At 48.3% G+C, this 27,428-nt stretch overlaps 3 protein-coding genes across 3 annotated transcripts; 2 read left to right on the top strand and 1 right to left on the bottom strand.

The window, feature by feature from the left end:
* The first annotated feature begins 3,343 nt into the window (after positions 1-3,343).
* LOC128973134 (leukocyte cell-derived chemotaxin-2-like) lies at positions 3,344-5,571 on the top strand. The gene is made up of 4 exons (XM_054389352.1): positions 3,344-3,437; positions 3,997-4,093; positions 4,785-4,930; positions 5,405-5,571. Exons 1-4 carry the CDS (start codon positions 3,344-3,346, stop codon positions 5,569-5,571), a joined length of 504 nt encoding a protein of 167 aa, XP_054245327.1.
* A 4,288-nt stretch (positions 5,572-9,859) lies between these two features.
* Positions 9,860-15,977, top strand: LOC128972956 (myeloid protein 1-like). Its single transcript, XM_054389100.1, has 7 exons — positions 9,860-9,905; positions 10,686-10,818; positions 12,476-12,627; positions 13,294-13,464; positions 14,383-14,497; positions 15,275-15,432; positions 15,787-15,977. The coding sequence occupies exons 1-7, from the start codon at positions 9,860-9,862 to the stop codon at positions 15,975-15,977; spliced, it is 966 nt and encodes a 321-aa protein (XP_054245075.1).
* A 2,742-nt stretch (positions 15,978-18,719) lies between these two features.
* LOC128972954 (F-box/LRR-repeat protein 21-like) lies at positions 18,720-24,112 on the bottom strand. Its single transcript, XM_054389098.1, has 4 exons — positions 23,735-24,112; positions 22,182-22,304; positions 21,073-21,244; positions 18,720-19,789 (listed from the first exon to the last, which is right to left on the bottom strand). The coding sequence occupies exons 1-4, from the start codon at positions 24,104-24,106 to the stop codon at positions 19,146-19,148; spliced, it is 1,311 nt and encodes a 436-aa protein (XP_054245073.1). The 5' UTR covers positions 24,107-24,112; the 3' UTR covers positions 18,720-19,145.
* Between the last annotated feature and the right edge of the window lie 3,316 nt (positions 24,113-27,428).

The following is a 27,428-nucleotide window of genomic DNA, read 5'->3' as shown; positions in this document are numbered from 1 at the left end:
CCCATCCTGGGACCCTATGAGCAAGAGGCTGAATCAAGGACTGTGTGCCAAGCTCACAAATTGCCCCTTGCCTGGTTTTGGAGAGGTGTCCACCGGACATTAGTAGGAAGAAATTCTTGGCAGTGAGGGTGGGGAGACACTGAAACAGGTTGCCCAGGGAGGCCTGGTGGGTGGTGGCCCTGCCCAGGGAAGGGGGTTGGAATTGGATGATCTTGAAGGTCCCTTCCAAGCCAAATTATTCTGTGGTTCTATGAGTGCCCAGAGCAGGCTGAGGTGAGCTGGGGGAGCACTGGAGAGCCAAGTGCATGGCTGTGCTTGCACACAGCACCTTCAGCTGCTCATATTAACTGATAAAAACCACAATGTGTTTCTACAGATTGAAGCAAGGCTTTCTGAGGAACCACAACCTCCCCCCTCCCCTTTTCTTTTTCCCTACAAGCTGAGCATTTCTAAACTCTTTCCCACAAAACTCTGCAATAAAGCCTCTCTCTACATTGCACTCATTAGTTAAAGGAGGTTTCATTGGCATCCTTGCCCTCACCTTGCCTGTTACACCAGCTGGATGCTGCACCTCAGGAGTCTGTTATGTGCTAAGAACAAAAATATTTCCACCTAAAGGAAGAAAAATAATGAGCAAAAAGACTTTTTGGTGATGAACAAGTTCCTATTTCTTTAAAGGCCCCAGAGGTTATCAGGGCAGGGCAAACAGCTGCTCATGGACACAGGAGTGCTGCCCATGGCAGAGGGGTTGGAACCAGATGACCTTTAAGGTCGCTTCCACCCCAGGCCACTCTCTGATTCTCTGGTACTAGCTGGTGAGTGGAGGATCTGAGAAGGGTTTGTATGTTAGGTGATTCCTGCAGAGCAACAGCCAGAGCAAGCTGTGAGCCTCAGCACTCCTGTGGCAGCAAAAGCTCAGAAGGGAAGGGATGGGAGGGAGGAGCAAAGAGCTTTTGGGCAGGAGTTAGTTGGGAATTTGACAGCCTGTGGAGCACTGCCACCCAGCTCAGGCCTGCCTTGGTGCTGGGTGAAGCAGGAAGGGAACTGCTGCAGCTGTTTGCATCCCTTCCACAGCAGAGCACTTCATCCTGCTAAGTGACAGCTGAGCCAAACACTTACTCTGTAGAGAAACCTTTATTGGATCCCAGCATGCTGACAATTCTGGAAATTGCTTCTAGGGAGTTTGATGAGTCTGGGAGCTCAGATTTAGTGTCATTGTCTTATCCCAACTGCATTTAAGTGGATTGTGTCATTTCACTACTTGTTCAGCCTGCTTCCAGCAAGGACCAACCTCTGCTGGGGTCCCCCCCAGGCACAGTGGCAGCCATTGGGCACAGGCTGTCCTGCCAAGCCTACAAAGCTGCCATCTGGAGGGGCTTTGGAGGGGATTTTTTTTCTCCTACATGATGTCATGCACAAGAAGGACATTGAGCTGTTGGAGCAGGTCCAGAGGAGAACGACAAAGATGATCAGAGGGCTGGAGCAGCCTCCCTGTGGGGACAGGCTGGGAGAGTGGCAGTGCTTGAAGGAAGCTAGAAGAAAGCTGGGGAGGGACTTTTTACAAGGGTTTGCTGTGAGAGGAAGAGAGGGAATGGATTGAAGCTGGAAGAGGGCAGAAATATACAGGAGTTGAGGAAGAAATTCCTGACAGTGAGGGTGGGGAGACACTGGCACAGGTTGCCCAGGGAGGCTGTGGATGCCTCCTCCCTGGAGGTGTTCAAGGCCAGGCTGGATGAGGCCTTGAGCAAGCTGGGCTGGTGGGAGGTGTTCCTGCCCAGGGCAGGGGCTTGGAACTGGATGGTCTTGAAGGTCACTTCCAACCCAACCCATTCTGTGATTCTACTTAGGCTCTGCAGCTACTGCTGAACAAGTCTGCCCTCCCTGCACTCCCGTTTTACCAGTAGCTCCCAGCACCAGGTGAGATGAGGAAAAGCCTTATTCTGCCTCCCTCCTGCCCCCCAGGAGGTCTCCCCACCTCCTCCCCAGTGAAGGAGCCCCTCGTTACCTGCATCCCACGGGCTCTGCTCTTGGCTTCACTCCTCCTGTCCTGCTTTAACTCTTCCACACAGCAGCTGCCAATGCAGAACTGAGTAACTACCAACTGCTGTCACCTGCCTGCAATTGAGTTTGCTGCAAAGGGCAAAAATAACAACTCACCACCTTTGGCTGCAAGCAAAATGTGAAGGAACTGGTAGGTTGCATTCATGCTTCAGTCCTTGGAATGCTGTTCAGACCAGGATAAGGCTGTGACCCCCCTGAAATGCCATGTGGTGGGCACAGAGGGGGTGAGCAAAGCCTCTGCTGCTCTCACACAGTTCACACAGTGACTGCAGGAATCACTCTTTACCCTCCTGGTCTCTGTCTCAGGGGATAGTGGAAAATGTCAGCAAATAATTGAGTCTTTACCACCTTTAATCCTGCTCCTGGTTCCAGTGCCAGGCCACTTTTCACCCATTTAGTGCCATGACAAAGAGACAGTGAGGGCACACATCCTGCCTGAGAGCCCTGACCTGCAGCCATAGCTCACCTGGGATCTTGGGTTTTCATTGCACAGAGAAGCAAAGTGATCCAGTGGCTCCCAGCAGCAGGGAGCAGGCAGCCAAAAAGCCAAGAGGACAAACAACTTCCATCTCCTGGCTGTAAGCCAGGGCATGACATTCCCTCCCTTCCCAGAAAGAGCACTGGAGGTAGCCTCCTTCATGCTCCACTGTTCTCTCCTTTGGTTTCCTGTAATTTTGCTCAGCCACAGCCTTCCAGGGTTTGCAGTAGCTTCCAAGCAGGCCCAGTGAAGGCTGTAAACATCTCCCTGCCACTGTCAGGGCTGAAGGTTCAGCAGCATGTCTGGGAATGCATTAATGAAGAGGCAAATCAGGGCCTCACATCTCAGGTTGCCTAACCAGAGTTTCCCAGCACAAGGCTGGCTGTGATGTGTGGCACAGAGCTGTGTCCTCCTGGCTGAACTTCTTCCCATGAGGCAGGCATGGTGGGAAGCAAGGGAGCCCAGAGAGCTCTTTAAGTTCCTTTGAACTCTTTTCCCTTTCTCCATCCAAGCCATCTTGCTAAGCTTTGAGGATTGTGCAACAGGCAGAAACACAAAGTTGTCCTTAAAATTGGTCTTGATATGGATGGCTCCAGGCTAAACCAAGCCAAGCCAAACCATGGAGCCACTCTTGCTCAATAAGTTGGAGCCTCTTCCCCAGCAGTTAGCCAGGCTGGTGGCACACCTTGAAGGCTGCTGCCTGAAGCCCCAAAAAAAAGAACCAAGGCCACACAGATTTTCTGACTGGCTGGAAAAAAAATCTGGCTCCAGTCTGTTGTTGGGATGTACAAATAGAGAGCAAGGATGCTCAGCCCCTTCACTGGGACAGCAGAGCCCTCAAGGCACAGGAAGATGCAGAGGGTCACAGCAGTCATCCTCGCCCTTGTGATCTCCACTGGTGAATGAGCTCAGCTCCAGGGCATTGCTCCTTCTCACCTGCCCTCTTTTGCTTCTCTCCTGGGTTTGTGGGGGCTTGGTTGTTGATATTTTTGCTTTTTCTTTTTAATGAAGTCTTTCTGTAAGGATTGAGGAACTGATTTGCTCTCCAGCAGTTTTTGCTGTTGAAAATAACTCCTGGGAAGCACTGGAGAGAGTCCAGGGGAAGCTACAAAGGTGCTGAAGGGTCTGGAGGATCTCTGTGATACAAAGAGAGCACATCTGGGCAATGGGAGAAGAGGGCTCACTCCATCATGTCCTTCCAGGTCTTGTTCTATAGCTTTGATTTGAAGCCCCTGCTTCAAGTGCCCTCAAACATCACTGGACAAAGCACAAAGCAAGCAAATGCTGCTTCCTTGCAGCCCTGAAATTAAATTGCATTAGAACAGCTTTCTAGATCCCTGAAGCCTGATCCATGGTTCCAGCAAAGTTCAAGGGGACCTTGCTATTGATTAACCAGCAGGGGCTGGCAATTCCCCTTTCTAGCTGGTGGATTTAACCTTCTGTTCTTCTCTTTCCAGCTGCTGCAGCACAATGGGCCAAGATCTGTTCGAGTGAATCAGCAAACAAAGTCAGAGGCTGTGACTCCCAGGGCTGTGGTGGATACAACTACCCCAGGTGCTGGGCTGGGGGATGGCTGGGCTGGAAACCTGCTTAAAATAAACAGGAAAAAATGGGCCAGGGGAGGGTGGCTAGCTGGAGAGGGGCTTTGCTGCAGGCTGACCCTCCTTGCTCTTCTTCTCCTGGCCTGTATCAGAGGTTGTGTGGCCAGCAGGACCAGGGCAGTGGTCGTGCCCCTGTAATCAGCATTGGTGAGGCCAGACCTCAAATATTGGGTGCAGTTTTGGGGTGGGTCCTCACTCAGAAAAGGCCATGGAGGTTCTGGAGTATGACCAGAGAAGGGCAACAAAATCCTGTGAGGAGCAGCTGAGGGATCTGGGGTTGTATAGCTTGGAGAAGAGAAGGCTGAAGGGAGACCTCATTGCTCTCTACAGCTCCCTGAAAGGAGGCTGCAGTGAGGTGGGGGCTGGGCTCTTCTCTCTAGTATAAGTGATAGGAAAAGAGAAAATGGGGCCAGGATGCACCAGGGGAGGCTTAGGTTGGACATGGGGAACAATTGCTTTGCTGCAAGAGGGGTCAGGGATTGGCACAGGCTGCCCAGGGAGGCGGTGGAGTCCCCATCCCTGGAGGTGTTCCAGAAAGCTGTAGCCATGGCACCTGGGGCCATGGTTTGATGGTGTGGTGGGGTTGGGCTGGATGGTCTGAGAGGGATTTTCCAGCCTCAGTGACTCTGTTGTGTGTGGCCCAGGGGAGGGAAGAAGCACAGGGGAGTGGACGTGGTGTGCGAGGACGGCACGGTGGTGCTCGCCCCCTTCACCGGCAGGCTGCTCCGGCAGGCCAAGCCCTACGGCAACGGCAACGCCATCGACGACGGAGTCCAGCTCGCAGGATCAGGTAGCAGAGCTGCAGGGCCTGGGTCCTGCAGAGCCTGATGGCAAAATGTGCCACTTTGGTTAGAGAGCTTTGAACTGAGGCAACAAGCGGTGAGCCCAAGCCAGAGCGCAGGGCGTCTGCAGGTGAATCCCAGCGAGAGCTGCACTTGAGAAGCCAGGGGCTGCTCCTGCAGGCAGGGACTGAGAGGACTGCAGCCTTTCAGCCTCTCTTAAACACATCAAAGGGTGGAGCTGGTCCCTTTGCACCTTTTGGATAATGAAAGGAGCAGCTCAGCCAGCTTTACTCACCTTAATCCCCTTCTCCACCTCCCCCCATGCTAACTGACTCATTGCTCTGTCCTCTCCTCCTGGTGTGCTCTGTAACTGCTCAGTCTGATCATTTGCACTTTGCTGCTGAAGGTTCTGGCTTTGCCAGCCTTTCAAGCCAATTCAGAGCAACAGGTTCCTTCTCCTCTCTCCTCTCCCCTATTAACAGGCTTCTGCATCAAGATGTTCTACATCAAACCTGTCAAGTACAGTGGCTCCATCAAGAAGGGAGAGAAAATCGGCATCCTGCTGCCCCTGCAGAAGGTCTACAGAGGAATCATTTCCCATGTCCACATCCAGAACTGTGACCTGACAGATCCTACTCCCTACCTGTAGAAGGGGGCTGCACATCCACAGCAAAGCCTTCACCCCCCCACTGTGTATTCCTTAAGCTGCTTGGGCGTAGGTAGCCACTCTAGCACAGCAGAAGCCACTGAGCCTCCAACAGTTGTTCCACCCAGACAGCAGCCCTGAGGGAGATGCTGGTGGGGATCTGAACACAAGCAGGCTCAGGGCAAGGCACAACTCATGTCTTGCACACACCCTGCACAGCACTGCACTTGTAGCTGAAGGCTGAAGCAGTGGGAAGCAAGGGAGAGCCAGGGGAGGGCGAGTCCTTGGTGCTCAGCTCTCTCATTTTGGCCTTCCCTGCTCCCTTTGCAGCCAAACACAAAAATCCCTTCCAGAAGCCAGGAATGTCACTTGTGCTTGCATATGGAAAATCACAGCATTAAAAGTCTGCTTGACTGCAAAGTGCTTTGAATATCTTTGTTGCTGTCACAAGGTTTGGGCTGAGTTCTGCTTTTTTAATGTAGTTGGGGAGGGAAAAAAAACCCAAAGCAACAAATCCTTGTATGAAGCTGAAAGTCAACTCCTTCTGGGGCCTGTCACCACAAACACAACCCAACATCATGAAGTAACTCATTCCTTTTCCCCAGCCCCTGCTTCAGGACTGCCTTGGCACTCCCAGGTTTCTTTTGCTCCAAGTGAGACATTTCTTTCCATTAGTGAATCAGCTGAAGCCGTTCCCAGGCCAGCAAGCTCTTGTCAGCAGGACAGGGCTCCTCAGGCCAAGGCTACTAACCTGCTACTGAGAGTCTGGAGAGCCAAAGGGCTCTGCAAGTGCTGCAGTCTCCTGTGCTTCCTAACACAACTGCAGACAAGCAGGGAGGCTGCTTCAGAGGGAGCTGTGTTTGTACTGCTAGCAGAGTTGTTTCTTCTAAGAAGCTACAGAAAGGCAGCTCCAGAGCTCAAGGCTTCCTGAGGAGCAGCTGAGACAGCTCTGCTAACTCTGGCTTAGCAAGAAGGTTACTCAAGGCACAACAAATTTGAGGCAGGCTCTGCAGTCAGACTTGGGCACCAGCACCACTGCACCTGCAGCTCACACTTAGCAAAGCAGAGAGGCAACACAGAATGGTTTGGGTTGGAAGGGACCTGTGAAGCTCATCCAGTCCAACCCTCCTGCAGTCAGCAGGGACAGCTGCACCTAGAGCAGGTTGCTTAGAGTCCCAGACAACCTCACCTGGAATGATGCCAGAAAGGGGACCTCTACCACCTCTCTGGCCAACCTGGGCCAGGGTTTTACTGCCCTCAGTGTGAATAAATTCCTTTCTTAGATCCTAGATCTAAACCTCCCTCTTTTATAGACTGATAGGATTGTTTCAGCTGGAGACCACCTCTAAGATCATGCTTTGATCTCCTCCAGCCTGTTAGCTGCTGCAGATGAGGAGTCCATCTGTGCCTTTCAGCTGATCACTGAGCACAACCTGCTGCCTTCCCAGCCACACTGCAGGATCAGCTCTGTACACAAAGCCAAATCCCTCTGATCTGGGTCTCCTCAAGGGCTCAGGAGCCTGTCAAAACAGTCAATGCACTTTGTTCTCACTGTGCCAGACAGGGTTTCACCCTGGGAGCCTGTGCTGCTCCTTGCACAGGGGAGTTCCTCCATGCTTACTTTGTAAATCATGATCTGGTTTTACTGCTAAGCACACTGATGATTATTTTGCAGGTTGCAAGGTTCCTTAACACCACACAGGGCACAGATCAGCTGGGAGGGGAATGCTCAGCACTGGCTTGCTCCCATGCTGAAGACTCTGGGCTAGCCAAGAAGGACAAAGTCACTTTTAAGATATATTTGTAAAGATTTATCTAGGCAGAGGATTTGCATTTTTCAGCTGCCTGCTAACAAGCCTCCTGGAACACCACAGACTTTATACAGCAGAGGCTTGGTCTTTCTGGAAAGGCAGAACAGCACAGCAGGGATTTCTGCTGGACACCATCAGGATTAACTCATTCCCTGCCTGTTGCCAGCAGCACAAACACTGCTACACTCTCACCTGCTCCATAAGAAGACCTCACAGGGAAGTTACTACTGACATAGGACGAGAGGAAATGGCCTCAGGTTGGACATGAGGAATAATTTCTTCCCCTTAAGGGTTGTCAAGGCCTGGCTCAGGCTGCCCAGGGCAGTGGTGGAGTCCCCATCCCTGGAGGGGTTTGAAAGCTGTGGAGATGTGGTGCTGAGGGCCATGGTTTAGTGGTGAGCTGGCAGTGCTGGGTCAAGGGTTGGGCTTGGGGACCTTCAAGGTCTCTTCCAACCAAAACAATGCTACGATTCTACGAAAAAAGACAAAGTGGGGCACCCTGACTGTCCATGGAAGAGAAGGAAGCCAGCACTTTCCAGGCCAGCTCACCTGCCCTTGGGGTGCTCCTCACAGCACTCCACATTGGTTCCTCACCATCTCCTGGCCCTCTCCTCACCACAGGGAAGGAAACAGTGCAAGTGGGGTTCCCAGGGGCTGTGCAACTCCTGCCAGTTGTCCCATACCCTTCTGTTGGTATGTACCAAGCAGCCAGTTGGTGTCTTTCACAACTGCCTCTCCCTACCATCCGTTACAGGAGCAGCTCCATTGCCCAATGCAGCAATGTCACCAGCTCCACCAGCCTTGGCTCAGAGCTTCCTCCTGGCCAAGGCCAGAGCTCTGCACCTTCCAGCCCCCCTGGAAGGGATGAAGAACAGACTGAGAAATATCAGCTGCAGTGTCTCTCCTGGGTAAGCCCAGAGTCCAACATCTCAAGCACATCAAAAGCAGTCGGAGGGGACATCGCTAGCAAGGAGTGATAGGATGAGAGGAGATGGATTCAGGTTGCACCACAGGAGGTTTAGATTGGATGTGAGAAGAAACTCCTTGACTGAAAGGGTTCTCAAACACTGGAATAGTCTCCTCCAGGAGGTGGTTGAATCCCCATCCCTGGAGGGGTTTAAAAGGTGCTTGGATGTGGTGCTAAAGGCCATGGTTTAGCACCAGGCTTGGTGACCTTAGGTAAGGGCTGGGCTGGAGGATCTGAGAGGTCTTTTCCAGCTGAGCCCATTCTCTGATTCTCTCTCTGATTATAACATTTAAACACTTGGTTGGTGGCTGCAAGTGCGAGAGCCAGCAGCACTTTTGGCAGGGTGGGGGAGAAAGCAGCAAGGGTAAAACCAGCAAAGACACTTGTAGTAACCCCAGGGAGGGCTGAAACCTTGCTTGGCAGCTAAGTGCTGGCTGTAAAGAGAGCTTGGAAGCACAAGTGAGAAATTTGTCTCCAGCTGCTTGCTCCGTGGAGGTTTTCAGCAAACACAATGTTCAGATGCTCTTTGTGAACCCAAAGTGGGGCAGGGAGAAAAATATTCCTCCTCTGAACACAACCTGCAGGACTTCCAGAGGTTTCTGTCACTTGGAGTATCAGATGGTTCATGTGAAAGCACCATGACTCAGTTCAGCTTCCTATTAATATGCCATGGCTGGAAAGAAAACCTAAATCCTTTTCTCTAAGCCGTGCAGAAAAAACAAAATGAAGGATTGGAAGAGACACTGAGGAGCCTCCTTAATAGCACAGTGCCTGAAAGCAAGCAGATACTAAATGAATGATTTCAAAACCTTGACATTTAACTCCATATCAGCTGTGCCATGCAAGCTGGGTCTGCAGCTGCTTCAGAGCTTGAAGATGTTTTGATATGGATTTAGCTGTCAAAAACCAGGGTGTCAGTGAAGAGGCTCTGTGGGCTAGAGTCCAGGCTGGGTGATAATTGCAGCTGAACAGGAAAGAAAAGCCTCTGTGTGAGCCTAAGTGAATGCTCCTGCTACCCCAAACACCCCATGGTCAGGTGTTGTCTGTCTCTGTCAGACAGCTCCAAGGGGTTTATACACCTGGGGAAGAGGCATGGAGAGTGCAGCATAGGCCAGACTGGGTACTTCTCTCCAATCTTCTGGGCCATACTCTTGGATCTTACCAATTTTGGCCACAGTGTGCCCCTGCTGCAGGAGGGAGAAGAAAAGGTGTTAAGAAATGGTTCAAGCAGAGCTTCCTGCAATGTGGGACTGCTCTTTTCCATTTCTTCCTGTGTGCTAAGAGCCCCAACTGCCTGATCCATCTTTCCCAACCAGCTCTAACAGACAGCTCTGTCAAACATCCTCAGTGCCTCATGTGGCAACACCAGCAGCAGGCAGCTGTAACACTTTGCCCAAGACTTGATTGGCCAAAGCCAACACTCTTGGACTTTCCCAAGCCTATAAATACCCCAAGGCAGCTGCTGCTCAGCATCTTCGATCCGATCAAAGAACACCAGGGGAACAGCCACAAGATGCCAGCTCTCAGCCTGGTGGCTCTGGTCAGCTTGGTGTCCACTGGTGAGTTGGGATTGCTGTGCTGCAGCTGGGCTTGGGCTGGTTTGAGGCAGGCAAGAAATCACTGAGATTTGCTTAGATGTAAATAATGTTGAGTGTTTCTTCAGTTGGGGTTGATGGAGAATTATGGTGCTGTGCAGAGTTAGGGCTGCTAGAAAAGATGGAATGAAATGAAATTTGAAATGTTAAGGTCATAGATTGAAGTATTAGAGTCCTAGATTGAAATATTTAGAAGGTTCATGGAGAAAAGTTTGAATTACTTCACAAATGCACATAAACTCTGTACCTGTGCTTTCAAGTAAGACCTGAAGAGAGAGAGAGATCAAATTTCTACAGCAGATTGTACAATGGTTTAATACAGATCAAATCTGCCACTTCCAACCCCCTATTTATCTACCTGAAAGGAGGCTGCAGTGAGGTGGAGGTTGGTTTCTTCTCTTGACTATCAAGGGATAGAACAAGAGGAAATAGCCTCAGATTGGGTCAGGGGAGGGTTAGGTTGGAGATCAGGAAAAATTTCTTTGCTGCAGGAGTGGTCAGGGATTGGAAGAGGCTGCCCAGGCAGGTGGTGGAGTCACCACCCGTGGAGGTGTTCAAGAAACCTGTGGCCATGGCAGTTGGGGACAGGGTTTGGTGGCCATGGTGGGGTTGGGCTGACACTTGGACTTGACCTGAGAGGGCTTTGCCAGCTGAAACCACTCTGCTATTCTATACCTTAACACTTCCTGCTGGATTTTGGTGGAACTCACTGCATTTTCTCTGCTCTCCTCCTTGCATGAGAAGTTTTTGCCAGGCAGCTGGATGCCCACCCCCCCCAGCAGCAGCACAGGCACTGGGCACAGATCTGCAGCGGGAACCCCTTCAACAAGATCCGGGGCTGCGACCGCTATGGCTGCGGCAACTTCGGCGCCCACAGGTACCAGGGAGCACAGCAGCAGCCTGCAGCAGGGCTCTGCTGCTTGCACAGAGCCACAGTGTGGTGGTGGCTGGAAGGGACCTCTGCAGACCATCCATCCCAACCCCCTGCTAAAGCAGGGCACCCGCAGCAGCTTGCCCAGGAGCACAACGGCCAGGGGGGGTTGGAAGCTCTCCACACAAGGAGACTCCACAACCTCTCTGGGCAGCCTGCTCCAGGGCTTCATTCCTCACCAAGGAAATGTTCACACAGGAGAAGGAGCAAAATTTAGCCACAGCTGGCACTGGGATGAGAGAAGACTGTTGTCAGTGGATCTCTTGCCCATTTTGGGGATGGCAGTCCCATCAGTGTGTAGTGGTACCACTGCTGCTGCCTGGTAAAATGGGGGAAGGAGTGAGAGCATTGCACAAACTGACAGTGAATGGGACACAGCTCAAGGGTTTCTGTCACTCATTTTTGTTGCTTGCAGAGCAAATATTGAACTCACATTCAGCAGCAGCTTTTGGAATGCTAGGAAGATCAAATGACAGAAGCTAAAGGTCTCCCTTTAAATAGGTCACTCATAACAGGGCAGGGTTTGTTTCCCTGAAAAATGCTTTTACAGCTGGAATGACTCCTGCCTCCCCTGCCTTTTCCCGGCATCTCCTCTCCCCAGCTCCTATGGGAAGCATCCATCTCATCACACAACTTCTGAGTTTTAAAAGGAGAAAATGGCAAACATCAAACTCTCTCTTCTTCCTGCACAGATTTAGTTTGGGGTAGAAGAGGGGCAGTTTGCTATAACAGCTTGAAGTACCTCATGAACAGAGGGAAATTAGAAGTACTTCACAGTGCTTTTAAAGCAGGTTGGGGTGATAGGAATAAAAGAAATCATAGATTCACAGAATGGCTTGGGCTGGAAGGGAACTTAAAGATCATCCAGTTCCAAACCCCAGCCATGGGCAGGGACATCTTCTCCTAGACCAGAAAAAAAAGAGGTTTCAAAGCACAGTTTCTTTCTAATTTCATTGCAGCTGCAAAAATTTAGTTGGACAAACTCCACTAAATGTGTGGCCATGGCACTTTGGGATGTGGTCTAATGGCCATGGTGGTGCTGGGTGGATGGTGGGACTTGATGATCTCTGGCCATGAGGGTGATCAGAGGGCTGGAGCTCCTCTCCAGTGAGGACAGGCTGAGAGAGTTGGGGTTGTTCAGTCTGGAGAAGAGAAGGTTCTGAGGAGACCTTACTGTGGGGCTACAAAAAATCTGGGGAGGGACTTTTTAGGGTGTCAGGTAGTGATAGGACTGGGGGGAATGGATCCAAGCTAGAGGAGGGAAGATTTAGATTAGATGTTAGGAAGAAGTTCTTCACTGTGAGGGTGGTGAGACACTGGAACAGGTTGCCCAGGGAGGTGGTAGAAGCCTCATCCCTGGAGGTGTTTAAGGCCAGGCTGGATGTGGTTCTGGGCTGCCTGCTCTAGTGTGAGGTGTCCCTGCCCATGGCAGGGGGGTTGGAACTGGCTGGTCCTTGAGGTCCCTTCCAACCCTGTGATTATCTCTGAGGGCTTTTCCAACCCGACCCATTCTCTGATTCTATGAAACACTGTCCTGTGTGACCTACCTGCAGCCCCTGGTGAGCCTGTCAGGCTTCCCTGAGGGCTGTGCTGGCGGTTGCAGGCACGGTGGCAAGGAGAAGCACACAGGGGTGGATGTGGTGTGCGCGGACGGGGCAGCAGTGTACGCCCCCTTCAGCGGCCAGCTCTCCGGACCCATCCGCTTCTTCCACTCCGGGAACGCCATCGATGACGGAGTCCAGATCAAGGGAGAAGGCAAGTACAGACAGCTCTCAGCTCTGCACACCTCATGGGCTGGGCCAAGGCTTCTGTGGCTCTTCAATTTAAGTGAAATATTGGTGGAGCTCAGAACCTCTCCAGGTGCTGGGATGGACTGCCTGGGGAGGTTGTGGAGTCACCATCACTGGAGGGCTCTAAGAAAAGCTTGGATGTGGCACTTGGTGACAGGGTTTAGCTGATGTGGTGCTGTTAGGTCATAGGCTGGGCTTGGTGACCTCAGAGGTCTTTTCCAGCCTCAATAATCCTATGATTCTCTAAATCCTACACTGAAGCACCAGGCTGCTGCTCCAGAACGTTGGGAGCAGGTTGCAGTCCTCTCACTATGCTTGGAGAGAAGGGAAGAAGGGAGCTGAAAAACAGTAGCAGGAAAAACAACCCCAAATCAAAAACAAACAAACAAGGAAACAGTAAAAATAAAGTTTCAGCCACATGCCCTCAATTTTGCTGAGAGGGTGTTCTCCTGTCCCTGCTTTCCATAACAATCCAAGTAATTCTGATTCCAGGATTGTTGGTACCTTGACTCCATTCCAGCTTCCTCATTTCAGTCTCCAGTAAGAGGCTAGCATGGAAGGCTTCTGGCTCCCCCCAAGAGCAGCTGCAGCTGATGCTTTCTGACCTGTCTTCCTCTCCTCTCTGTTCCAGGGTTTTGTGTGAAGCTGGTCTGCATCCACCCCACCCGGTACCATGGCCACATCCAGAGGGGGCAACTGCTGGGGAGAATGCTGCCCATGCAGAAAGTGTTTCCTGGCATTATCTCTCACATCCACGTGGAGAACTGTGACCACTCTGATCCTACTCATCTGCTTAGACCTGGTAAAAAACCCTCCAACAAACAACAAACCCCTCCAGAGCACAGAGTGTGATGAATGAAGGTTCAACTAGTAATTAATCCCAAATAAAGACAGCAAGAGCAGGAATCAATCAGGGAATCAGAGAATGCCCTGGTCTGGAAGAGACCTCCAAAGGTCATCCAGTCCAACCCCCTCTCAGTCAGCAGGTACATCCTCACTAGATCAGGTTGCCCAGAGCCCTGGTGAGCCTCACCTTGAATATCTCCAGGGATCAGGCCTCAACCTATATTAAACAGCAAGCCCTCTGTGTCTTAGGTTCTCCCTGATAGCAACATCAGGAGGAAAGGAACCCCTGCATGACAAATTCAGCACTACAGGACTGCAGGCAGTGTGACAGGAGGGGGAATATTTCAGCTTCCTGAGTTTTATTTCTAGCCCCCCCACCCCACCCCATTCCCCCCTACAATGACACTTCAGCAGCCAGGCTCAGCAGTAACCTCAGTCAGGCATCTCCTCAGCTGCCAGCAATGCTTTCAGCAATGCACCTTTGAGATGATTCTTTGTAAATACAAAATACCAAACTGGTCATGATGGAGGAGAGGAGTTGAGGAGTTCAGGGCCACCAGCCTGGGGAAGAGTAAGTAGCAAAGCTGAGTCTTTTCCCAGCCCTGAACAGCTATGACAGCCTGGTTGAATTTTTACCCTCAAAGCATGTTCCTTATGAGAGAGCTCCAATCTAGAACCATCCTGACCCACCCTCAGGTGGACATTCTCTTTGTATTTCCTAAAGGATGATACATATTAGGGAGGAGACATCCAGCTGCACACGTGTGATGTATTCCCAGTATGTTCCTATCTAATGAAAACTAAGAGCAGTTACAAACACGCCACACCTGGAACCTGAAGGTGAGCTTGGATGTGCTGTGTTGCTGTGTTTCAGCTGTGCCACCATTCCCACAGCAAGACAGGCGCTGGGCCACAATATGCTCTGGGAACCCTACCAACGAGATAAGAGGCTGTGATAAGTATGGCTGTGGATACTACAAAGCCCCAAGGTACTGTGTGACTGGCACAGGTAGGGGGTGATTGCTCCTCCACTGAAATCACAGAATGCTAGGGACCTCTGGAGAACACCCAGTCCAACCCCCTGCCTGAGCAGGATCACCCAGGGCAGGCCACCCAGAAACACATTCAGGCTGGCCTTGAAAGTCTCTAGAGAAGGAGACTCCACAGCCTCTCTGGGCAGCCTGCTCCAGGGCTCTAACACCCTCACAGTAACAAAGGTTGTTCTCATGTTGAAGTGGAACCTCCTGGGTTCCAGCTTAGATCCATTGCTCCTTGTCTTATTACTGGGTGCTACTGAAGAAAGCAATGGAGTTGAACTATTTAAGTTTTACAGCTTTGAAGGTTTGGGTTGGACAGGAGGTAACATTTTCACTGCAGGGGTAAGAGAGCACCAGAACAGGTTGTCCACATGGTTCATCTTCATGCTTGGAGGTTTTTATGCCTCAGACAGAGCTGTGCCTTACCTCAGCTCGTGTTGAGAAAGGGCTTAAGCGGAAGGCTGGACCTGATGTCCTGCACAGGTACCTGCCCCCAGCCATGCCATTGCAAAGCCTGGGAGAAAGGCATTCATTCTCTCCAACCCTAACAGATCAGCCACCCTCCATGGCCTTACATCACCTACCCCAGACCCACTCCACAGATCCTTCCCCAGCCAGCCATGGCAGCACTGCCTCAGCACTACACCCCTGTGCCCAGCTCTTGCAGCATGCTCACTCACCTAGGTCAGGCCTGACAGCAGACTTCTCTGAGCCCCTCTTTGCTTTCAGACACGATGGAAAATCCAGGCACCAGCACACGGGGGTGGATGTCATCTGTGCTGATGGAGCCACCGTGTTTGCGCCCTTTTCCGGAGAGCTCTCTGGGCCTGTCAAGTTCTTCCACAACGGGAACGCCATCGATGATGGGGTGCAGATCAGGGGACAAGGTATGCAGCTGGGCTTTGCTTGGGGTTTCTTTGTCCTGAGGTCACACAGCACAGATCACCTCCCAGGGATGCAGTCTGAAACACCACAAAGAGCTGAGCTCTGTGCAAATCCACCACACTCTTCACCAAAGAATTTCCACCTCCCTCTGCCTCTCATGCCACCCCTCCACCAAGCCAACAGCTCCACTCTCCCTATTTTTGATGACCACAGGGGCTTGGTTAGTTTTGGCATTTCCACTTCTGGCACTGCAGTGGAAAGGACAAGGCAGAAAACAGAAGTATTTGTGAAGCAGAGTTAGGGCAGCAGAACAAACTTCATCAGGCATCTGATGCCCTCTATCCTCTCATTTCCAGGCTTCTGTGTCAAGCTGGTCTGCATCCATCCCATCAGGTACAACGGCAGAATTTCAAAGGGGCAGGTCCTCGGCAAGATGTTGCCAATGCAAAGAGTCTTCCCTGGGATCACATCTCACATCCACGTGGAGAACTGCGACCACTCAGATCCTACCAGCAATCTTGAAAGGGGGAAAGGGCAAAGGGAGTGAAATGGAACCGTGGTCAATTCCAAATAAATTCATCTCAGCATCTGAAGGCTGCTTGGTGTGGGCTTTGCTTGGGTTTTGTTTGGTTTTCCTTCTCATGCACAGCCACAGTTTAGAATTCCTACTGATTCAGTACTTTGAGCCTTACAGCATACTACATGTACATTCCAGGCACCAATTACTCTCTTTAAGCACCTGTAATTGTTATGTCTTAGCTAACTGACAAACTTTACTACACCTTAGCAAACATCACTACCTGAGATTTTGAAGACACTTGAACTGAGGAGAATGAGAGAGAAATTTATTGCAACATGCCACAGGGCACAAAAGCAGCTGTTTAAGAGCTGTCAGGCCAGAACTGGTGTCTCTGTTGGATGGCTAAAGGGGCTCCACACAAGGGAAAAAGATCCCAGTTTTCGCTGGAATTTGCTTCACAAGAGAATCAGGAAATTAGCAGTGACTAATTAGCAGCTGTGTCAGAGCCGGGCAAAGCAGGGCGCACGAAGACTCGCTCACGCCCCCCTGTGGCCGAAGAGGCACATTACTGGCAGCTTTTCACAGGGTTTGCAGCGCTTCTGCGAACCTCCTCAGCCTATCCCTACTTCGAGAGGTTTTGCTACTCTCTACCACTGCCTCCCACGCTTCAGAGACGATGTTTGAGAACATCTCTGCAGGGCAGTACATCTAGGAAAAGTCAAGAAGTCAGACAAAAGTTGCCTTAGGCAGGCCGAGGCAGAGGTCTGAAGCGCAGGCTGCTCCTGGGACAGGGGGAAGTAAAGGCAGCTGTCTGCAGGTCCTTGCCGAGTCAGGATGAGCTGCTTAACGAGGGAAATAATCTTTAATGCTGCTGTAAACAGGGCAGTGTTTGACATTGTTCCCCAAAGCACAAAAGCATCTCCCCCAGCACCAACAGGTGACATGAAGCAAATCTAACACCCAAAATGATCAAATCCAACAGTGGAAGTTACCCTGCAGTTAAAACAGCTTCCCACAGTATTTAACAGGGAGGCTGAAGTCTCAATTTTGTTGGCATTTAAACTCCAGTACCAACTGATCTTATCTTACTTGTGAAGATCAGGTAGCAGAGTGAGTGCACACAAAAATACTGTCAAAAAATACTGTCTCAAATAGTCACACCATTGCTAAATGCAGCTTGGAGCTGGAGCAAGCCAACATTCAGGGTTTCACAGGACAGCTGCTTTAGTAAGGACAGCAAAAGGGACAACAAAGAAGGCAGCATTTGAAGTTTCCTCTTGAACTGTTTCTGTACACTGCCCCTAGTGTTTGTCACTCCATGCTGAAGAGACACAAAGGACTCCAAGCCTTACCAACCAGGATTTGTCCACACTCTGCTTCAGCACATCACTAATCCTCAAGTCTGGAGCACAAACATGAAGTGACAATGACTTATTTGCTATCAATGCAGGAGCAGAACATTTCTCCTGCCCCTCTACCAAGCATACAGTTTCTAACAGGGCAGACACCAGCCTAACAGGAAGATGGGGTACAACAGAGGAGACCAAGCTAGTACCAGTGCATGTATCAATCACTTTATTTTGTTGACATTTAAAGCAAACCACACATCTTAAACCAAACACTGTTTAGAAATACTTCAGCCTGTTATGTAAAAGAGAATTAGAATCCTCTTGGTTATGGAAGCAAGTGCTTGGGTCTCAAGTACTAGTCAGATGTTTCTTTACTGTACAGCAGGCAATAACATTACTGATTCAGAGCAGCGTTCTAAGTTACCTCAAAGCCTTTAGCTTGCCACTGGGATAAATCTGTCCAAGACAATGGTGGTTTAACTCTGCAGCTGCTGTTTTAGCAGTGGAGAAGCATGGAAGAAACTGATATTTTGTCTGCTGTGACAAATCCCATCAGCAAATGAACTACAGACTTTTCGTGATAAATAGGAAGATGAAACAAGTACAACATGAAACTACTTACAGCAACATTTGTCCACAATGCAGTTCAGTTTACAGTGTGCAAAAGGGCAATGTAGAAGTACATTCTCCAGCTGGTATCAACTCACCCTTCCCTTCCCCTTTAATTAAAATTAAGATATACAATAAAAAAAAAAAAATAATCTTCTCCCTCAAAAAACCCCAGACAAGTAGTAGCAACAAGTATTAAAAGAAAAGTTACAGGATCCTTTCCAGCAACCCTTACTCCAGAAATTGGGCTCTGCTAGACACAGGCAAGGTTACTGCAAGGCCATTTTGGCCCCTAACTGGCAAATTATTTAAGTGCTTTAAATCCTTGATTATAGATAGGAAGTGATCAAACACAACTGCATTGTTTGACCTTTCCTTCTTTCTAGCCACTTAAGAGATTCTCCTTCTCTCTTAACAACGAAACACGGAACAGCATTCAGACACCACCCTGTGTCATTCCAAGACCTGAACTCTTCCCAAATCAAGAAGCTATTCCCATACTATTTGGCAGTTTCCAAAGTGCTTTGTCATTCAGCAACCATTCCAGAACTAAAACTTCTCAATTCATTCATTTCAACATCCTTTCCTAGCCCAGAAGACAAAAACCCAACATACTGTACAACACAGTCCTTACAGTTCAGCTAATGTGACAAAATTAAAGTGCTACTGGAAGGTAGGAAGCTTGTTGCAAGCAGAAGCTTATTTACCACAATATTTTAATACACTGGCATGAGTTTCAGCTAGGTTATAGTTAAGTAACCTGGGCTACTCTGAGTATTTTAATGTATAAGCTTTTACATACTTGGAAAAGTAGCTGCACAAAAAAACATCCTGAAAAATAATACGGAATTCCAAGGTGTATCCAGCTTCCTATAGAGATGGATCTGCTAAAGGAAAAATTTCTCTAGCCCCCTTCTGACTACGTCAAAAGACTGAACAGAGACATGAAAGTCCCCCAAACGTTAATGTGCATGGAACATTGAAGCTGAAGCTCAGAGGAGCCCAAGTTCACTGAAGTTTGAAGCACCTGTAAACCACAGACATCCTGGCAGAAGTGTGAGGCACACTCCAGGTGTCTTCTGGTTCAGCACACCCTTAACATTCTAGAATGACTTTGCTATTACATCCTCAAGGTGGAAAACCAGAGATCTGGAAAGAAGTCTTCACGTTGCATTTTCAAGCTCTTTATTTGCATAGAAAGCGACACCCTGAGCAGCTCATCACGGGGTCTGCAGGGTCACCACGTCGGCATCATGTCAGGGAACCACATCCTGCCCAGGTGCTGGGAGACTTCCAGGCGAAGCCGGTCCAAGGTGTAGTCGCTGTCCGGGATGAGCACCTCCTCCATGATGGAGAGCTGGGTGAGCCTGCCCCCACACATCTTCACGAACTCCAGGAAGCCCCTGCAGGTGACCTCGCACTCGCCCAGCCCCATGGCGGTGAGGTGCTTGCAGCGCTGGGCGATGCGCAGCAGCTCCTCGTCGAGCGGCTGCAGGCCGTTGGCGCACACCACCAGCTCCACCAGGCGGGGGCAGTGCAGGCCGATGCGGCCCAGCATGGCCTTGCTCACCGCCCGCCCGAAGTACAGGTGCGTCACCGGCGTCTCCTCCCGGAAGAAGGCATCGAACTCCTCCTCGTACAGGAAGAAGTACATCACGATGCTGACTTTGGGGGAGTGCCTCAGCAGCGCATCCCAGCTCTGCTTTTTGATGGTGTGGAACTGCACCTGCCCGGGGTTCTCACTCACCACGTCGATGCGCAGGTGCTCCAAGTCCACGTGCTTCTCACTGGAGAGGGCCAGCAGCAGCTCGTCGCTCAAGATGTAGTAGTTCAGAGCCAGCTCCTTCAGCCCGTGGCACTGGTCAGCAACACAGAGGATTCCTGAGGAACAAAAACAATTGCTCTCTAAAAAGAAAAGTGAACAGAAGCCTGGTTGTTTGCTGGACACCTCAAGCAAGGACTAACTCTGCTGGCCTGAACAGTCATGCCCACAGCCAAACCCCATCAGATGCCATAAAGTCCTAGATATCCACATCCTTTTATGAGGTTTTGGTCATAAACTCTTATCAGCAAAAAAGGCAAATCTAAGTAGTTGCACTTCTCTTGGATCTGCCTATATCTTCATTCCTCTTTGCCCTTCCGATGTGCAGAACTCCCTTAAGCTTTGAGGAAGAAACTGAAAACAGGTCAAGATTGAGCTGAAATTGCTGCTGTTCCCTTCCCTGCTGCTCCTTCCCTCAGCATTTATCCAAGCACTGCTTAAGTGACCAATAGCAACCTGGTTTAAGAGCTATGCTAGAAGAGAACTTTCCCTGAACACAGACCTAAGTGACACAACTGCTCCTGACTGCTGAAACACAAAGCACACAGATCAAATCACCTTTGATCCTGGAAAAAGAATACAGCAGAGAGACCAGACCCAGACTCCCTTTCCCTGGCACCAGGGTTTCAGGAGAAAGATTAAGTGAGGAGCAACCTAAAAGCCTGCATTTTGAAGGGAGTGAGGCCTTCAACCAATGCTAAAATAAGCAAGCTGATCCCACCAGAGCTGGACACAGGAGGGCACTGCAGGAGCTGAGAAACTCAATCTTGTGCTACTCCTACACATTCCCTGTGTTTGTGAATCCAACTTGGAATGATTAACACACATGCTCCTGAAGTTAAACTCACAGCACCTTGCAAACTAGTTACTGACAGCTGCTTTCAGTCCTTGACCCCACCAAGCAGCAGCTGATTCATGGCTCAGGGATGCTGAGAGCTCCCACACAACACCAGGCAGCTAAGTCCCCAAACTGCACCCAGTAAACAGCTCACACTTGGTCCCCTGCAATGGACAGCAGCTCCTTGGAACACATGCAAAAGGCCTACACTAATTTCAGAGGCTGCCAGAGGTACTGAAGCAGCTGAGAAGAATGTAAATAGAATGCCCAGAAGATGCAGTCAAGCAAGGAGGATCACCACCTTCAGTAATCCAGCTCTCTCAGTACACAAAGACATTCTTCACCTTCTAACTGTCCAAAGCCAAGGCTACACCAACAAAAGGCCTCTGCTAAAAGACTCAAAAGAGCACTAGTAGTTTGAGAACTAACCTGTTCCAGACTAAATGTTGAGTATTGTTTTATGATACTTTACTGCTACATTTTTCACACACATTCACTACTCACCAGCAGGTGACACATGAGGACAGCTGCTCATTTTCAGCAGTTTCAGAGTATCACTGTTGTTAGCAACCAGAACCTTCAAGGAAGGATCATCCAGTGGTGTGTCATCTACCTTGATGGATGATAGTGACTTGGAGTTCACAAAAACTACTGTCAGTGCTGAAGCAAAATGAGCCTGCTTGGAGAAATTGGAAGAGGGGAAAGACATCTTATTAAAAGGCTTAATAAAACATTAAGATGTGGATCTTTAATTATCAGATTAAAAGAACCCCATGCACAGCAAGCACAAAACTAATCACAGTATCACTTCTTAGGCATCCCCCTTCTTGTGCAACAAAGAAAGGCTCCTCTGGACATGAAGATAGGAAGTGTGTTTAAAAATATGCTGCTGCATGTGACAAAAATCAGCTTTACATTCAGTAGTTAACTCAGCCACTCTGATTTATCTTCCCACTGTAATAAAGCAAGGATAAGTGGACATAGTGATGAGCATGAAGTATCTAGAATTTATCTGCAGAAAAGAAATGGCGTTCATTTAAATTTGCTGTGATCTAGAGACAAAAAAAAAACCTCTCTCCCAGTCCATTGGTGGTCATTGTAACTTTTACTTTACAATGAGTAAACTCATATTCCTTGTGTCTCTGCCACAAAATATCAACACTACTAAGTTTAACAAATGGAAACTTTTTTCCTCCTAATAATGGAGGCTATAAATTAAAGACAAGCAATAAACAGAGTGGTCCTTAACAATTACCAGGTACTGAGTAACAACACAGTAACAAAGTAGGATGAGAGAAAATAGCCTCCAGTTGCACCAGGGGAGGTTTAGGTTGGACATTAGAATAAAAATTCCTCACTGAAAGGGTTCTCAAACACTGGCACAGGCTCCCCAGGGAGGTGGCTGAATCCCCATTCCCTGGAGGTGTTGGAAATATGCAGATGTGGTGCTGAGGGACATGGTTTAGCCCCAGCCTCGGTAGAGTTAGAGAATGGTCAGACTTGATGATCTCAAAGGGCTTTTCCAACCACTACAAGTCTACCATTCCATGATTCTGCAAAGCTGAAGTGGTTTAAGAGTTAAGTTGCTCTAGTTACAGTTGGTAGAACATTACCTTGGAGACATTCATGAAGCTTGGTTTTGCTGTAGAAATCAAACCCAGTGTCTTGATGGAACAGTTTACCAACTGAGAAAGGATGTCACAGGCTGCTTCTGCTGACTCAGTACTGCTATCAACCTACAAAGGCAATTTAAAAATCATTAAGTCATTCTTTATTACTCTTTAAAAAACAGCACCTGGACAGGCAAGACTGCAAGCTGCACACCCAGTCAGCTGTACTGCAGCAGCCTTCATTTACCAGAAGGACAAAGAGCAACATTGATTAGAAATTTCAAGACAAGAAAGAGGTCAGGAAAATTGCTATCAGGAAATGTTCCTGAGCAGGACTGCTGGGTATATAGAGAGCTGAGCTTTCTCTTCCAACAGCCTTATGGTTTCCTGAGGAACTGCAACTGGTACTGGTGTGATGACAGTGGTATGGATGCACCTTATTTAAAATGCCAACTCTAGACTCCTAGAGCTGGAAAAACCCACTTGACAGAGCCTAGATCTACTGGAGCAAACTCATCCATTGTACCTGCAGGGGTACCCCCTATGCATCTTGAATAGTAAAGCCAGTTCATCTGTAAGCCTGATGGCTAACCTGGGACCAATCACTATTTCATCTCACCATCTTCTCTCTGGTAGCTGACATGATTAAAAAGTAACTGATAGAGGATAAAGTTGCATTAAGACATTAGAAAGCAAACTTACTACATCCAGTGTAAGTGATGTATGAAGTGCAGGAGTTGAAGGTATTTAGGAGCTGATTACCCATGAACTGATGCACAACCAAATCTCAATGTCTCCAAGTGCAACACTGCTCCCAGTGCTGAGAAAGAAGCTTGTGATTTTCATTCCAGCTTCAACATCAAATTTTTCTGCTGCTTTTCATTCACAGCTTAGATCTATGACATCCTCTAAGGAGCAGTGAGTGTAAAAGAGTGAACATATCACCTGTAGCCCCAGCTATGATTTTCTCAGACTGAACTGCACCAAGTATTCAAATGAAAGAAATCTGTATTTATGTAATCCTGAGACTGCAAACACAGCCCATACTGAAATCAAGTTTCTTGGCACTTAAAATTGTGTCTGAATTATGTCCTTATGTGTGAAGTATGAATACAGCCACAGCAGGTTTCTCCCTTACTCAGACTTTTTCAAAGCATGGTTCTAAATTGTCAGTCATTGTTCACTGGAGTGCCTTATTTTGCAAATTAATTATATACACAAGACAAATTTATTTCTTCAAATGCTTCCACATGTGAGAAACATTTACTGGCACAATAATCTGCTGGAGCAGTTAGATTACCACTGACAGTGAGTCCCAAAACTGCATTTTCTGTATGTTCTGAAGAGGGACAGCAGGACTTTAGCTGTTTAATTGGGATTAGTGTGTAGAGAATTGAAGCAAACTATGTACATGCATATGAATCAATTGTTGCAGGAGATGCCTTTTGAAACCTAGGACTTGCCAGGTTAAAGACCTGAGCCAAGTGACCTAGAGAAACTGCAGACATCATACAGGGTAAGGTGACAGAAGCAGCCTCCATTCATCCCAGACTTACCTTGAAGCTGACGTACTGCAGATGATCCGCGTGCCTCTTGATAATCTGCTGAATGAGATCAGGATGTGTAGACTTTAAGTAAGAAGTAGCTGGCTGGTTCAGCTCAAATTCAAATCTCCTCCAGAGATCTGGGATGTGGAAAACCTCATTCCACCTTCGACAGACAGAAGAAGCCCTGGCTCGGTCGACTAAGGGCAGGAACTGGAAAACGCGCAGGATGACATGGTGTGGGAGGCTGCCCCAGTCCAGAGAGCTGTGCAAGGCAGAGCCACCAAGCACTGAGCCATATAAACCAGTTTTCTGTTTTTTGCTTTTCTGTGATGTTTGGGGAGCTTCATTTTTCACCACAGGTTTCTGCCTAGCTCTCTTCATGGTGGAGTTTTCAACTCCCGGAATGATAGGATGGATTCCTGCTGCACTGCTTCCTGCCAACACTCACCCACAGCAGGCCTCTAGAAAGAGAGAGAAGGTTAGAGGAGGGAGGGAGGCAGGGAAGGCAGAGGAAACACAGCAAGAGATGACAAGTTAGTTGAAATTAAATCTAGCATGTTACTATGACAAAAGATATGTCCCTATGGCAATATCCAGTACACAGACATGAGCAAGGATCTGTTTTCTCAGTGCCTTTTACTTTGTACTTGATTTGAATCTGCAGAACCTGGGTTCCTTGACCAACTATTTCACAGCACATAAAGCACTCTGTAAGGTTCAACAGCATTCAACAGCAGTTGAGTCTCAACCTATGTGATCTCTAGAAGAATTTTATCAAGCACAGAACCCAATACATAAACTCCTTTTAAACACCACTCAGCTTGGATCAGATGTGTTCAGAAGAGTCAGAATTAAAAGCTTTGCTCACCTCCCCCACTGCTTTGTTTTGGTGGCTTTGTGCCTTGGCTTTAAACCGTGCCAGGCAGAAGAAAAGTGTTTGTACAAGCAACAACAAAAAGCTTCAGGGGCACTTATCAAATCAGGGAAAAGTGAGTAAAGTTCACTGCTGTTCTTCAGCAGAAGAGGACAGCAACCCTGGAATGCCCAGGGGTACCCCGCAAACTGCATCAAGCTGTTTCACTGAGAAACATTTGCCATGTGCAGCAGAGCTGAGGAAAGAGCAGCACAAGGAAATCTCTGCTCTCACATGCTGGAGCAGTGCAGCTCAGGCAGTTCTCAGCAAGTTTTAACTGTGTCCAATGCCATTTCCTTCATTTGACAGCAGGAGCAGGCCCCTTCTCAAACATCCCACTAATTAGCTGTTCAACCATACCTTCATCCCTTCCCAACCAGCCTGAAGCTGACTTTCCAAAGCAACCATGTGTTCTTCAAGAACAAGTAGAACTTGCTGTCTATTTTTACTGAACAATCTTCCACAGCAAACCTCACAGCATGTCTTTTTCTGGACTGAAACTTTTCCATGGTCTCTCCATGATGCACAGGAAAAACCCCCACCCCAAATCCAGAAACAGCTGCCAGAACACAGACTGTCCCATCAAGAATGTATCTGGCATTTCCCCCAATGCAAAACCCTGATCTGTGTGGCTGAGGAGGTGTCTGGCACACAAGTTTCACTCCATTTTTATGAAAAGAAAGCATGTGGGAAAGAACAGCCTAGCCAGTTAATCAAGAGCTGCTCCTATGAGCAGCTTCACTGCCAATTGTCTTCCTCACAATCCAGCTCAACACCAAGAGATTTGCTCTAGCAGTCACTAGAAATCTTCTCTCAGTCTCTTTAAAGCTCACTTAGATCATCTAAGTTCTGTTTCTGACAGTGACAGCAGCATATGCAGGAAGGTAAACAAGAAACTTTCTGAATGGTATTTAAGAAGAGAAGCTCTTCTCCCCAGGCAGACTCCCATGCCTTACATTAACACACAAAGGCAGCAAGCCAAACAGAAGGAAGAACACCACGCTCCAAAAGAGAGCTGTGTTACTAATGTGATGAAGATGCAAGCTCAGCAGGACTAAATATATTGCTACCAGCCCCTGTCATCACATTAGCAGCCACACCAGCACGTTTTACAGCTTTCGCATGCTTTAAGTCACACCAGGAATGGACCTTCCGAAGCATCCTGCATGCATGTAGTAATTAGCTAATTACATAACTCTCTCTTCCACTTGCTCATAGCCTTGCTGAATTTAGCAAAGGCTAAAAACCTTGTCAGTCAAGTTACCTGCTGGGTTGTTTTAATCTCCTCTCTTCCTTGGGAGGAATTATAAATGTAGATGTTTCCTAAGCCAAGAATTGAAATCAAACAAATCCCTTTGCTTGAGAAGCTTCTCTATGCTTTTCTAGTCCCCCGCGAATCTGCAACATCTCAGTAAAAAAAAAAAAAAAAAAAAAGAAACTTTCATTTTCTTATTTGAAACTAACTTGAGCTTCATGGGCGTTGTTTTGGCTGCCACAAGGAAACTTTGGCATGTAAGAAGTACCAGAGAGGGCATTCCTCTGAACCACAAGCCAGGCTGTAGAGCAGATGCAGCATCCCCAGTACAGGGAGGGATGAGGAGATGTGACAAAGCAGGTGTGGCATCCATGGTGTCTGTGCTCTTTCTGATGGAACTTGCTCTTGTTGCTAGGTTAACTCCAGAATTCCTATTTTTAGTACTCTGTATTGCAGTAATTTAAATCTAGCAAAACTGTGTTATATTCACTGTGGGATATGAAGCCAGAAAAAAAAGAGATTTCATAAAGCCTTTACCAAACATGAAGTAAAAACTATGGTATTTTGCTCTGAACACTCAAACTCCAAACAGTATCTATTTTAAAACACAACTGAAGTAAAGTAAATGGTAATTCCATGTGATATAACACAGGCAGTATTCCATGAGAGGTTTACATGCACACATACCTCCAAAGAATGTGGAATCTCCTGTCAAGTTACCAGCACCTTTCTGGTATCTGAACATCCATCCCACTGTTGAGTCATCCTGTATGTGTGCCTGGGTTCCTTAACCAGAAGGCAGGGATGGATCCCAGAAGATGAACTGACCTGTGAAGCCACCGATCACATTAACACTGTTCTGCAATGTCTGGGAGAGCCACAGGAGGCACTGAACTCGCTTTTGGAACAGACTGGGATTAACAGCACACTCTGAGCTGTGAGGCAACATGGAAGTGACAGGCAAACCAGCCAGTTTTACCAAGCCTTACCCAAAAGCCATCATTTAACTAACAGGAAGGTGCCAGTCTTGGCATCAATCTGGTTTTTGCACTATGAACAACTTGGTCACAACAGTGGTCTTAAGCAGCACAGACAAACCTCTGGATCATTCAATGTTAACCCAAAGAAACGACAAAGCAGAGTAAGAAACATTAACCAAAAATATATGAATTAGAATAGTTAACACTTCAAGGTGGGACTTTTAACATCTTAAAATTGAAGGGCTCTTGGCTTTAAACATTACTCAATGTTACTCCACAAGTATGGTTACTGTGTCATGACAATCATGACAGTAAACAAACTATGTTGGCTAATTTAAGCTCTCTCCAGAAAAAAAACAACCAACGCTGTACAAATATCCTCCTACATGCTAATGACAGCTTTCAGCAGTACTAAAAGCTACTCTGTTTTTAAATATGAAAGAGTATCTTGGTCTGCTATAGGAAAGTATAGCCCAAACCTCCAAATTCAGTTCCCCGTTTTACAGGCTTTAAAGATGGTTTAATAGAAAGCTACAGGAAGAGCAAAATTCATCT

Source organism: Indicator indicator, chromosome 18 (assembly GCF_027791375.1).
Source record: "Indicator indicator isolate 239-I01 chromosome 18, UM_Iind_1.1, whole genome shotgun sequence".
In the NCBI taxonomy this organism is placed as follows: domain Eukaryota; kingdom Metazoa; phylum Chordata; class Aves; order Piciformes; family Indicatoridae; genus Indicator; species Indicator indicator.
Note: the sequence above shows the minus strand (reverse complement) of the source record. Positions and strands in the feature narration are given on the sequence as shown.